The sequence below is a fragment of the Aspergillus aculeatinus genome (assembly GCF_003184765.1).
Source record: "Aspergillus aculeatinus CBS 121060 unplaced genomic scaffold BO66scaffold_64, whole genome shotgun sequence".
Lineage (NCBI taxonomy): Eukaryota > Fungi > Ascomycota > Eurotiomycetes > Eurotiales > Aspergillaceae > Aspergillus > Aspergillus aculeatinus.
In genome coordinates, this window is record NW_020291533.1 from 142,987 (window position 1) to 155,993 (window position 13,007).

The window sequence follows — 13,007 nt, forward strand, 5'->3', positions numbered from 1 at the left end:
TGCGGTAGCAATGTCTCTATGCTAATCAATTTCAAGCGAATGGCTCTCCGGACCCTGCTTCGTCCGGCCCCAAGCCCACTTTCCCTATGCTTCCACCAGATTCAAGTAGTTCATGCACTTTCCTGACACCTTCGAGAGTGAGCTTCAGTCGCTTGGTCAAATGGCATTTGATCTTTCCAGAGTCGATCAATTCCGAGAGTTCCTCCAAGATGCGATGATGCGAATCAACATCCACCTTGTGATACGGTTTCGTGCCAAGCAGACACCAGACGAATGTGAGAGATTTGGACATGAACTCGGTCCCATACATTTTCGCCTGGCCTTGCACAATCGAACAAACCTTACCGAATGGAGCACAAACCTTGGCACATGTATCCATGTACTGGTCCGTGGAATGTGTGATGAAAATGTACCTGGATGAATGGTCAGCTTATGTCGCACTGAAGTTGGGCCATGCCATACTTCAAAGGGAGATCAAGCTTCAGATCTGCTACCTGTTTTGAAACGTCCTCCCGGTGGTTGACAACGTGCGTAGCACCCATCGCTTTGGCAAAGCTGATTGTCTCCGGTCGCGAGGCTGTCGTGATGACCACCGGTACTTCAAGCAACACGCGCGCAATCTGAATTGCCACAGCACCGACTCCACCAGCGCCGTTAATGATCAAGATTGCTGTGCGCTCGCCTTTCTTGATTCCCAGCCTCTCCACTAGGGCTTCATAGGCCGTGATATATGTCAGAGGCATGACAGCGGCTTCGACGTAGTCCAGACGCTTCGGCTTCTGTCCCACACTCCTTTCATCCACCAATTGATATTCTGCGTTGGAACCCTGCCTGATAGGACTTCCGGAATAGAAGACCTCATCTCCGACCTTGAAGTAGGAGCACTCAGAGCCGACTGCTTCCACAACACCTGCAGCGTCATATCCGGTGATTTGGAACGGTCGGGGAACATTATCATAGTAGTCTGGCGATTCGTCAGTAAAATAATCCTACCCTGGGTCACGAACCGGTATGGGCTTGCCTGGGTAATCATCGTAAGTTCCGTTTCTCACTTTCGTATCCACTGGATTCACGGATACTCCTTTGACCCTGATCGATTGCTCTTAGTCCTTGTTTAAATCAATAGACAAATTGCTCGTACCGAACCAACAAATCCCGGGGCTGGAGCTCGGAAGGCTTCGGGATTTCCCTCGCCTGGAGGTGATCAATGGGACCGTACTCTTCAACGCCAATCGCTTTCATTGTGACTAAAATTTTCAAGCCTTTCTCGATTCAAGGAGTTTGTCGTCAAAGAACATAGCAGTCACCGCGGATTGAACTTATAACCACTTTGGTGAGGTTACGTCACTGGCACGTCAAGAGACTATATGCTCCGTCAATATAGTCAGTGGCTTTGTGCTATAGACATGTTTGATGCTGGTCCGCACAAGTGCCATTAGCTCTCGATGAGCGGTCCGGTAACAACGCGTCCTGGAGTAATGCATTGGCGTACAAAGAAGCCAACTTCTCGAGGTTGTAGTCAAATCCTTAGACAACATCGCGGAGTCCAGGGGTAGCTGTCGTCTCGCATCCCCAAGCCATCAAACAGAAGCTTCGCTCCGTGCAGTCAGGGTCCTTCGACGAAACGAGCTTTCGCATGCTTCAATATCGCTGTCTTCCCGTTCCCTGCATACACAAACGAGATCAGCATGATTCCTTATCGCGAGAACCAGCGCATCCCTGCAGCATCCTTATCGATAAGACAAGGCGGACAGTCAAGCGGTGAACAATTTTGCCCGGCTTGATAAACAAACCCACCTTGATCGGGACAGCCAGGGACCGATCGCCCCGCCACAAGACAAGCATCGAAAAACAATCAGGGCAACGCGCAAGCAGACGGGATAAGGGCCGGGATACGATTTACTATCTAAGCACAGTACAACCTGAGTGACTCCGCATTGAGCGACAGACTTGAGGCCGAAGCCCTCCATTGAACAGCATCCCCTTTGCAAGAGACCAACCCATCTCCCAAGCACATCTCCCAAACCACCAAAGATGTCAACAACGCCCGGCGCAAAATCCCGCTCCATAACACCGACAGTCTTCGAGCAGCAACGGGCAGAGCTCGTAAGAGAAATCGCCGTGGTAAGCCCTCCACCTTTCATCCCGGAATCTCTCGGTACGATGGGCGTCTCATTGCGTTGTTGGTCGGCCCTTTCTCTTTCGCCGAAGCGAGAACACCCCCGCCCCCCAAAAAAATACCTCACTGAAGCTAAACTCACATGGGGGTGGTGGATAGGGCATGGAGCAAGTTCTCCAGAATATGAATCGGCTCAATCGGAACTTGGAGAGCATCATCTCTGTAGGTCTCACCGCTCCCTCCCACCCCACCCTTCCTCACCTCATGGAGGATGTGGTTCTATTGGCTTCCATGCAAGGATCAAAAACGGATCGCTAATCTATCCTTGCGTAGGTGGGGAATGAGTTTGGCTCCGTCGAGGCCCTGTGGTCGCGGTTTGAGAATTTTATGGGCCAGCCGGCTGAGGGGACGGAGGCTCCGGATCGGCGGAACGAGGGGGGGCAGCAGCAGGAGGAGGAAGAGGGGCAGAGTGAGCTTCGCGATGAGGAGATGAAGGATGCTGAGGCTTAATTGCGGTTTTCGGAGGTGGAGGTATATGGTTTGTTGTCTACGATATCTGGCTAAAAATCCGGCGTTTTGAGTATGGCGTGAATCTGTTTTGGCGTGGTCGAGGGAGCTTGTCTACTTATCTTTTGTCGCAGGATATCCTTCCTTTTCCAAAGAGCTGAATGAATTACTGGATAATCTCCCAGCAAGTTTTTGGGGATGGTGTTCGGATTCAGTTACATGGGATGTCGCTTGCGCCAAAAAGAAAACACCCGTCCCATGCATAACAAATAGAGGCCATATGGCCGTGCTCATAACAGACATAAAGCATTCAAGGAATAGAAAGAAGGGGACAGAAGCGTGAGATGATTGAGACAATCGGAGTTTATGGGAAAAAGTCATCAAGGCCAAGCAGGTATAACAACGTAAGAGACGATTGGACAAACAGAAAGCCGCCGGCAAATTTCAAGAAACAGATACTAGCCCAAGTGGACTGAGAACCAACATCAAAAGTCAAACGGAGGGTGCCGATCATGGCCGGGCGCCATCTCGCTTTGCTATTTCGTATCACATGTGAAAAGAGTCGGTGAAGCCGTCAAAGCAACCAGGCTTGTGTGTGGCATGAGCGTGAAAGGGGAAATGAAATGCTGGGGTGGTAAGGGTGTATGAGAATATACCAGTTGAGGAGTCAGTAGAGAGATAAAGCGAGCCAACCAGTTACAGGATCTTGCAGCTCCGCTTCTTGACCTTCTTTCCGCCGCCACCGGCGCCCCCGACTCGGGGTTTGCTGCCAGCGCTGGACGTCTGACGGTCATTGCAGTCTTGTTCTTCGGCGGAAACCACAATATCGACTGCAAGTCCGAATACGCCGTCAACACCGCGCATCTCCTTGCTACTGCATTCCACGTACGAGGCGTTCATACGACGCGCCACTGCTTCGCCTTGTTCGGGCGTTACCGGCGTCAGTCCTTGGGTTTTAAGCAGCTCGATGCATGTTCTCTTATTGCGCAGATCCGACTTCAAGCCCACTAGAATGAGCGGGGTAGTTGGACAGAAATGCAAGACTTCAGGATACCACTATGTATTTTGGTCAGAGGCTTCCACTAATTGCAGACGGCGGGCCAGAATCAAGCATACCTTATCCATCACATTCTCTAGCGAGGCGGGGCAGTCGATAGCAAAGCAAACAAACAGGAGATCTGTCTCTGGATACGACAATGGACGTAGACGATCATATTCTTCCTGGCCAGCAGTGTCCCACAGAGCGAGCTCGACTGTCTTTCCGGAAGCCCGATGAGTTGTTTGCGTGATGTAGTTCTCGAACACCGTAGGAACATATTTCTGAGCCGGGGGGGGTCAGTTGGGATCGGAAGAGTCAAGCCGCCGCAGGGACCGTCAGGCACTTACCTCCGGGAAATAACCTTGCGAATAACTAATCAAGAGACAGGTTTTTCCGCAGCCGCCATCGCCCACCACCACAAATTTTTTGGAATATGCCGGAGGCTGCGTGATATTCGTGGCTTCTGACATCCTTCCGCTGGAAACACTGGTGTTTGTGCTGACGGTGCCGTTGCTGACTCTGACGCTCTGGCTGCGCGTCCGGCTTTGTCGCGGATTCATGGACTGAGGAGGAGTTGCGAGTGAATGACGACGCGAGGGTGCATAAGCTTGGTCATCATACATGGTACCTGACATGATGTCGGAATAGGAGAATTGATGGAATGTAGGTATCCAGTCGTTCCGGAAGGGGGGGGGGGGGGGGGGAACCAAAGTGTCGGTCAAGAAATGCTTCCAGATAATTATCACTATTCAAGATCCACCTGGTTGCCCGAATGCAAAAGCCAAGAGTTTTGAAATATGGTAGGTAGTTATGGAATTTCCTTTCTTGTGTCAATGAGGCTCCAAAGTCGACACGTCGCTGCGAGGTTGCTGCACGAAGGAGGAGATTGATTATAGTGGTGGAGGCGAAGGTGGAGGTGAAGGAGGAGGAGGGGTGGTTGGGAAGGAGAACGTGAAAGACAATACGCGAAACCAGCACGAAGAGGTTCCAAAAGGGAGGAAGGGATGTCAGGCTTCGAGATCGAAACCTCTAATACGGGGACCGATGGCCGAAGAGCCATTGATGGGGCGGGCTGCTTCTAGTGCTGGTGCTGGTGCTGGTGCCAGTGCTGGTGCCAGTGCTGCGACGAGGCCCCATTGCGGCTGACGTGAAACCGCCAGACCGATGTTTACCGGCCGATGAGCTGCCATGGCAACGCCGCGGGACAAATGACGCACTGTCTCCGCTGTCAAGTAGTTCCCTACTTTTGAGGCAGTCCAGGACAGTTTCAGCTCATCTCTTGTCTTCTGTGAGCTTTTTCCTCTTGACATAGTGCTCCATCTTTAATGTTATTTTTAGCAGATTCGTCACATCTCACCAATTCCTTGAATTGCCAATTCCTTGAATTGGTGGACTTTCACTGGGCTAGAACCAAGGCTCCATCCCATCCAAGCTGTGCCTCTCCCATGTGGTCCGGCACAGTACTCCGTACTCCTCTGGTTCTTGCCAACTCCTCCTTTGTCCTTCAAATCACTTTCCGATCTTTAGATCGGGGTATAGTTCCTAGTGCCAGGGCTAGTCTAATTCCGATCTGTTGGTTGATTAGATGGGATGGCGTCTGTCAACTGCGGTTCCTTGCGTAATTGCCTCAACCCGTAGGCGTTGTGACAGTCTCCGACCAACCCTAGGAGTGGAATCACTTCTGACGTAACTTGGTCCCGGCTACTGTCTCATACTTGGAGCCTTGAACTCTGCCCGGTGCTTCCCAGGTAGGCCACGCTTTCTGTGAGGGGGGACGGAGACTCCCAAAGAAGTCTCGTCACACATGATATATATATCATGGATGTCCATCCTTCACGGACTGTGCGCACGACCCGACTTTTATATAGTGTTCAAACATGATATTAGTAGATGTCTGTTTATCCATCAAGTAGGGTATTTATGGAGACTTCCAAGGTTGATTATGCAAGTACGAGTAAAACGGTCTGACACGTGACCCTGCAGCACGTCCCTGGCCCTTTGGGGCTCTTCTTCATGGAGGTTCGAATTGGCGGCGGGCGCATTGACCGCCAAATCCCGCCAACACGATTCTGATAAGTGACTGTCCGCGTCCGCGGGACAAGTAGTCTAATCTAGTAGTAATACCTCCAGGCTGGCTCTGATTTCTCTCCTTAATCGACGTTGACATTGTGTCTAACCGGCCCCCTCTCCCTTCCTCGCCCCGACTACTCAGGCATTATCTCTATATTTTGTCTTATTTGAATCTCTCGGAAACCTTAATGATCACCCAAGGCGGTCGGAGAACCTAAGGGAGTCTGTCCGCCAGGAAACGGAAAAAAAAAATCACATGGAGGGAATCGCAATCATCTCATCACTTTGATAGCTCTACACGCTTGCCTGCTTGGGCAGCAGTCATCGCAAATGGCTCACAGCAAAAATGGCCAGCCCGACGCTGGCCTGAGAAGTCTCAATCATTGTATGTTTGTACAGTACTTGTCCTATCAGAAGTCAGTCTCTTTGTCCAACACTAACAGTGGCTTGACCTGTGCTTTTGATTAGATCGAAACCAGCTTCCTCTTTGGCGTTACTGGCCACGACAGAAATTGCTTCCATTGATTCGATTCGAAACACCATATCTCGCCTGGTGCCAGGAGAAAATCCGAACTCCGACTCTGGATTCATACTTTGCGTTCACGGCCAACCTAGGAACACACACCTTCTTCATGGTTTTCCTCCCAATTCTATTCTGGTGCGGTTATGCAAGCTTGGGACGTGGGTACGTGCTCTCGATTGGATGTTACGACCGACTATTTCGGCGTCTGGGGACTCTGCGCCTGGTAGCTGCGAATCGCTAACATACTTGGCTCTCGTCTAGGATGGTGCATCTATTGGCCTCCGGTGTCTTCTTTAGTGGCTTCATCAAGGACCTCCTGTGTCTACCTCGGCCTTTATCTCCACCCCTCCAGCGCATAACAATGTCCGGCTCTGCGGCTCTGGAGTATGGATTTCCTTCCACTCACTCTACGAATGCCGTTTCGGTCGCAGTCTATGTTCTCTCCCTCCTCAATTCTCCGGATTGTACTCTTAGCTCTAGTATGAACTTGGCACTTCAGGCTTTGACATATGTCTATGTCAGCTCCATTGTTCTGGGCCGCCTGTATTGCGGGATGCATGGATTCTGCGACGTGGTCACGGGCTGCCTGTTAGGTGGCTTCCTTGCCTATTTGCAGTACACATATGGGCCGATCATCGACGAATATATCCTTGCTGCTACAGGGAAAGGCGTCACAGTAGTCATTCTGCTGATCTTGGCCCTGGTCCGTGTGCACCCAGAGCCTGCGGATGACTGCCCATGCTTTGATGATAGCGTGGCTTTTGCGGGAGTGACACTCGGTGCTCAAATCGCTTATTGGCACTTGGCGCGCTCGAAGATGGGGTGGTATGAGTCGGCAGCAGGCCCTGCGCCCAAATTTGAATTGGTGGAGATGACAAAAACTGCTCTTCGGCTGGTCCTGGGAATCCTATTACTCTTCGTTTGGCGGGCAGTGACAAAACCCTTCATGCTTCGGATTCTTCCACCTGTTTTCCGGGGTCTTGAAAAGCTAGGGCTGATCCTTCCTCGGAGGTTCTTCACCAATGCTTCGTAAGTTGATTTTTTTTTTTTGCTCAGGAGGGCCGAACTTCAATGGAAACGGAGTACCTCTAAACAGACACCTAACCGGTTGACTTGATAGGCAATACTCCCGTGTTCCAGCGCATCTGAAGGATCATGAAGTCCTCCCAAATTTATCCGAGATCCCATCGTTCCTCACCACGATACGCCATCCGAGACGACGAGCAATATCCGTTGGTCCTCAATCAGAGGCCGATGCCTATGAAGCATTGGCATATCGTGAGAAGCGCAGGCGGGAGAGTCTCTCCAATGGCCATAAGGCTACCCCTGCCACCGAGGTTGGCCAGGCTGGTTCCTCCGCCAGAGAGGCTCAGCCACCGAAGCTGTCAAGACGGCCATCCAAGCTCAATGACTATGAGCACATGATGGGCACGGGAGCTCTAGGTCCTGCGACGTCTCTTGACAATGCTTGCCAAGCGGACTCATCCACTGTCCCCTTTCCCGATTTCGATGCTGGATTCGAGGCCGATGAAGAGGAACTCTTCGCGCAGATCAAACGCCCGCGCGTACGCTATGATGTAGAGGTAGTCACAAAGCTGGTGGTGTATTCTGGTAGGTCCTGCCAAGATCCCTTTGAATCATCGCACCCGCGACTTCGCTTTGGCTAAGTGTGCTGACAATTTCTGGATCGAAAGGAATTGCTTGGATAGTTATGGAGGGGGCCCCGCTCTTGTTCTCGCAAATTGGTCTTGCGGCCTATTAGCACGATGGTCATGGGTGTAGTCCCGGTTTGACTGTGTCTCCTGGTTCAGTCCAGCACATCGGACTCTACACGTCCGCGATGTAACATAGCTGACATTTCTGTTACTGTATATACGATTTTATTTTCTCTCTTTTTTCTTTGCCTGAGGCATTTTCGAGCACCTTCCCAAGCAAGCAAGGTCTATCCAAGCACCTCTCCTATTAAGCAAAGCCTTGCTAACAGCTTCTGTTGCTTTTCCGCGGACTCTCATATATAATCAAACTGATAAACGTGATTAGAGCTGTATTTGGACCCAGACCTTTCAGTTTAATATATAGTTATAGAAGGCTTTAGAATCAAGTCGAGTCATATTGTTCATCAGGATTTCAATATACAAAACCGGCCTTCTTTTCTGGTCCACTTCGTGGTGGCGGACCGCTTCTACGTGACCGATTCTACTAAGAAGTACCTAGGTAGCGCTTCGCAAATTGGGAGGATTTTGGGCCACTGATTTTCCGGTTCGATCCTTGACTTATCGTGAAGATAAAGGGCCATCATCGCGTTCGCGGAGTGTCAATCTTACAATAATAGCCAGTTTACTTTGTACTCGTTGGTAGCTTCGAGAGATCGAGAGATCTTGATTGAGAGGCTGCTAAGGGTGGCCGTTCCGATCACCAAGACTCGAGTAACTTATACGTATAGGTATAATTTCACGTGATCTTTTCCCCGGAGGGAGGGTCAAGCTTCCGGCGCTAAACCTCTCTAAGGTTGAGCATAAATTGGCGGGCGGGCGGGCGGGCGTCGTCGGGGTACGTACGTATTATTAGTTAGCTTGCTAGCTCGGTCTTCCCAATAACTTCATATCGCGGCTGCACTGATTCATTCACTTCTCACTCTTTCCACCTGCCCCAGTTGCGCCCACCACATTCACTGGACCCCACGCCTTCCAATGTAACACCAATTTGCACCGCGACCTCAGTGAATATTTCGGCAACAGTGTTCCTGCCATGGCGATGATCGTGTTGTGATTGCGCCTTCCCTTTTTTTTTGTTTCTGTTTCTCTTCTTCCTTCCTCCCTCCCTCCCACCCACCCACCCACCTCTCTCTCTCTACCTCTCTTCGTTTCTCTCCACTTCCTCTTCACACAACACATCACATCACATAACCGTACTCACATCACTGCTTCTATCACCGAACTTACATTGCCTCGTTTCTCACCAAATTCACATTACTGCTTTCATCACCGAACTCACATCTCACTGCTTTCATCACCGAACTCACAACACTCACAATCATATCACTCTGCTGACATTACAATGTCTGGCCCTCTCGATCCATTCGCTGAATTGTGGCAGCACGAGGTAAGCTCATCCGCCCCAAGGATAGAATAATAACTTCAGGACTAACCGATTCCTAGCGCGAGCAGATGTCTCGACTGAATCCACCCACTAGGCGTCTTCCTCCCGGATTGTCCGATATCAACATCTCCGCTCAGCCAAACTTCATGCGTGATAACACCGCACTCCTCGCCAATGGGCCTGGACCCAAGCTGGGCAATATCCATCGTCCCAGCCGAAGCGACCCTGACTGGTTCCCAACAACAAGCCGGTACGACAATCCTGACTCACCTCTATTTCGTCGCACTGCACCAGATTCGGCTGGACCTTCAAGAAATGCATTTGCTTCACGTCCATTTGGTGTTGATGAAACCAGCACTTCGCAAAATGTACTCGCTTCACGACGTTTTGGTCTAAATGAACCTAGCACTTCTTTTGCTCCACGTCCATTTGCACTCGATGAGCCTAGTACTTCGCGAACTGTATTCGCTCCACGTCCATCTGGACTCAGTGAGCCCAGTACTTCGTTTGCTCCACGTCCATTTGCACTCGATGAACCCAGAAATTCGCGAAATGTGTTCGCTCCACGTCCATTTGGTCTCAATGCACCCAGCACTTCGCGAAATGGATTCGCTTCACGTCCCTTTGGTCTCACTGGTGAAGCTAGCACTTTGGACAATACCTTTTATCACAGTCGGCCGAGAGTCCAACTTCACCCTATGCCTGGCACAGAAGAAGAGAAGTTTAAGAAGCTTGAGGCCACATTTTTGGCCGGCAAAGGGCAGGATTCCTCGAGTACCGCGACTCGCAAGAGACCACTAGAGATATCTGACGAAGATGACGAATGTCCTTATAGACCGCAACAATCTCAAAACACTCCGTACGGTCTAACAATTGCCAAGTCATGCCCACCTCTTGAGCAGAAGGAGGCAACGGACATGCATACTTTGGTTTCAGATACGGCACGTATCGAACATCCCTCGCATGAATTTACTCTGCGTGTTCCTACTACTCCCCAAGTCCGTCCACCCGGCAGTTGGCCGGAAACAACCTCAGCAGCAACACGGTTTGCCGACCTCACTAACAACTATGTACCGGAGCAAGCTCTTAACCCTGCTTCAAGCTGGGCTGGGTTGACAGCGCGCTTGACGCGTGTCGTTGGTAACAACATGACCAGGCGCGCTAACAACACCGCTAGAGCTGTGCGTGGTGTTGGTAACCACATCACCCAGCGTGCCACCAAAACCGCTAGGGTTGTGCGTGTTGTTGGTCATGATATAAGTCAGCGTGCTACCATCACCGCCCGACGAGCTGTGAATGTTGTTGGAACCTTCAAACGTCGCATTCAGCAAGTACTCCACAGAGATACAAATGAGCATGGTCCTGAAGATCACCGAAGAGGACCACCTGCCGATTCTGATATGCCGTTGCTTGACGCGGCTTCTGTTGTTGATGATGCTTTGAGTTCAGATGTGATGGATGCCACTCTCGAGCCGCTCCATCCTGTTGAAATGCCGTCGCTTGACGCGGCTTCTGTTGTTGTTGATGATGCTTTGAGTCCAGATGTGATGGATGCCACCCCCGAGCCGCTCCATCCTGTTGAAATGCCGTCGCCGGCGGACGGTATTTTCGAACTTGTCGAGATTGATTTTAGTGGTTTCAACTTTTGGTCTAGCCGTTCCGATTCCTCAGATACACCCAGCTCTGGTTCGGCCACCAAGCCCAAGTCTTTGAAACGTGCCGCACCCGAATCCGAAGACACAGTCCATCCTTCCAAGAAGTCCGAGACCCGAGCTCCGATGGCCTTCTCTCCCCTTCGCACACGCGGCTCATTTGTGCGTAAAATGTTTCCACCTGCTCACGTGGGGAGTCTTGCAGTCGCAGAGGCAATAGAAGCCCATCGTGCAGGAGATCCCGAGCCACTCAAGCGCATCAATTACAGGAGACGAGCATATTTTCTCCCATTCATTCGCGTTCCTTCCACCGAGGTGAAGGAAACTGCTAGCCAAAGACCCAAGACGGCACAGTCTCAAGAGGTGAAAACGAAGAGTATTTTGAAGACCAGCAGTAACGCTGTGGCCTCATCTTCGAGGTCTTCTGTGGTCGATGCGACTACCGTCAGCTTTTCTGATGCCAATCATGAAAAGCATACGCCAAAGCCGAAGCCCTCCCGCAAAGTTCACTTTCCTAACTCGCCTGTGACAGGCGAGCGTATTATAACACCTCGCAATGCGCCTCCTGCCCCATGGACACCGTCACCGTCACCGTCACCGCCAAGGGCACGAATTGGACATCTCCAGCATCTTCTCGATGCGCACGCGAGAAATATCCTTTCCAGCGAAGAAACCGATGTTAAAGCTATTACCGATGAAGAGCAAAAGGAGAACATTGCTCCTATGGCTCCTGATACCACGTCCCGCGATTTGATGAGCACTGAAGTTACGTCCCGCGATTTGATGAGCACTGAAGTTACGTCCCGCGATTTGACGAGTACTAAAGTTACGCCCCGCGATATGTTGAGCAATGAGTACATGAGAACCGAAGACACGAATATCGAACATGTGAATACCAATCAGACGACTGCTGATGAAGTGATCAGCCATGAAGGTAGATCTGTTATTGCACAGGAAAGCAATATGCTCTCGCAGGATCCCTCTACACAGGAGGCAGAGCAACACCCCATGGGTCGAGCACTTTCTGCGGTAAGCATGTTCTATCCTACCCCTTCCCCTATCCCGGTTGGCAGGACTGAGTCTCTTCTTGCCAAAAGCTGGAGAGCGACCGTGGCGGAAAACGAGGAAAAAGAGGGAAAAAGAAGAAGGCAGAGCCAGCAACGCCCACCCGCAAGAATCCTCCTCGAGCGGCCCGCAGTGCGACCCCTAAGCGCTAAGTGGATTAAACGCCTTGAAGACACCATGGCTGGGCCACCGTCGAGGAAGGTCGCCACTACACTTTCGGGAGAGACATTGACGACACGAGATCTGGCAACCTGCTATACACCGTTGGAGTGGCTGAATGACGAAGTGATCAACGCGTACATGGCATTAATTATCGACTACTTGCGAAGAACCAACAACAACTCTGGGCGGCATGACAAGCCGCGATACCACGCATTCAATTCTTTTTTCTTTTCCAATTTGCGAGACAAGGGATACGAGTCTGTCCGCAGGTGGGCGACACGGGCCAAGATTGGAGGCAAGGCTCTCCTCAACGTCGACACGGTGTTTGTGCCTATCCATGACAAATCTCACTGGACACTCATCGTGGTCAAGCCGTGCGATCGCACCATCGAACACTTCGATTCCCTGGGGGGGCTGAACAGGCGCCATGTAAATCTCATCAAAACATGGCTGGGGGGGGAACTGGGGGAGGGATTTGTGGAGGCGGAGTGGAAGGTGCTGCCGTCCCTGTCTCCCCGGCAAGACAACGGGTCCGACTGTGGTGTCTTCCTCCTGTCGACGGCGAAAGCCGTCGCCATCAACCTGGAGCCCCAATCCTATGGGGCTCCAGACTCCCCACTACTGCGACAGAAAATAGTGGGGGAATTGATGAATGGAGGCCTGGACGGGGACTTCAATCCCGTCCAGGGCCGGGGGGTCATGCTGTGAGTGGTCGCGGTCAGCACTTCGACTGGCCACTTGGGGCGGGGATGGCGGCACCGGGGGGGGAGG

General features: G+C 51.4%; 6 protein-coding genes across 6 annotated transcripts; 4 read left to right on the plus strand and 2 right to left on the minus strand.

Annotated features, from left to right (window-relative positions):
* Window positions 1-31: 31 nt before the first annotated feature.
* BO66DRAFT_383612 (zinc-binding alcohol dehydrogenase family protein) lies at window positions 32-1,661 on the minus strand (the record flags this gene model as incomplete). The annotated part of the gene is made up of 4 exons (XM_025646061.1): window positions 1,142-1,661; window positions 1,004-1,089; window positions 463-964; window positions 32-413 (listed from the first exon to the last, which is right to left on the minus strand). Exons 1-4 carry the CDS (start codon window positions 1,240-1,242, stop codon window positions 32-34), a joined length of 1,071 nt encoding a protein of 356 aa, XP_025499239.1. The 5' UTR covers window positions 1,243-1,661.
* A 169-nt stretch (window positions 1,662-1,830) lies between these two features.
* BO66DRAFT_475075 (DASH complex subunit DAD1) lies at window positions 1,831-2,629 on the plus strand (the record flags this gene model as incomplete). Its single annotated transcript, XM_025653193.1, has 3 exons — window positions 1,831-2,124; window positions 2,279-2,341; window positions 2,453-2,629. The coding sequence occupies exons 1-3, from the start codon at window positions 2,035-2,037 to the stop codon at window positions 2,627-2,629; spliced, it is 330 nt and encodes a 109-aa protein (XP_025499240.1). The 5' UTR covers window positions 1,831-2,034.
* Window positions 2,630-3,164: 535 nt separating this feature from the next.
* On the minus strand, window positions 3,165-4,386 carry BO66DRAFT_213058 (Rho GTPase Rho4). Its single transcript, XM_025642604.1, has 3 exons — window positions 4,013-4,386; window positions 3,743-3,946; window positions 3,165-3,682 (listed from the first exon to the last, which is right to left on the minus strand). The coding sequence occupies exons 1-3, from the start codon at window positions 4,298-4,300 to the stop codon at window positions 3,323-3,325; spliced, it is 852 nt and encodes a 283-aa protein (XP_025499241.1). The 5' UTR covers window positions 4,301-4,386; the 3' UTR covers window positions 3,165-3,322.
* Window positions 4,387-5,781: 1,395 nt separating this feature from the next.
* BO66DRAFT_395498 (PAP2 domain protein) lies at window positions 5,782-8,136 on the plus strand. The gene is made up of 5 exons (XM_025648231.1): window positions 5,782-6,120; window positions 6,204-6,420; window positions 6,520-7,287; window positions 7,379-7,869; window positions 7,953-8,136. Exons 1-5 carry the CDS (start codon window positions 6,066-6,068, stop codon window positions 8,018-8,020), a joined length of 1,599 nt encoding a protein of 532 aa, XP_025499242.1. The 5' UTR covers window positions 5,782-6,065; the 3' UTR covers window positions 8,021-8,136.
* A 1,179-nt stretch (window positions 8,137-9,315) lies between these two features.
* BO66DRAFT_475078 (uncharacterized protein) lies at window positions 9,316-12,643 on the plus strand (the record flags this gene model as incomplete). The annotated part of the gene is made up of 3 exons (XM_025653194.1): window positions 9,316-9,360; window positions 9,417-12,038; window positions 12,107-12,643. 3 exons carry the CDS (start codon window positions 9,316-9,318, stop codon window positions 12,224-12,226), a joined length of 2,787 nt encoding a protein of 928 aa, XP_025499243.1. The 3' UTR covers window positions 12,227-12,643.
* BO66DRAFT_299055 (SUMO protease ULP1) lies at window positions 12,342-12,944 on the plus strand (the record flags this gene model as incomplete). The annotated part of the gene is made up of 1 exon (XM_025643208.1): window positions 12,342-12,944. A coding segment is annotated over one exon (603 nt), but the record flags the coding sequence as incomplete, so codon positions are not given.
* Between the last annotated feature and the right edge of the window lie 63 nt (window positions 12,945-13,007).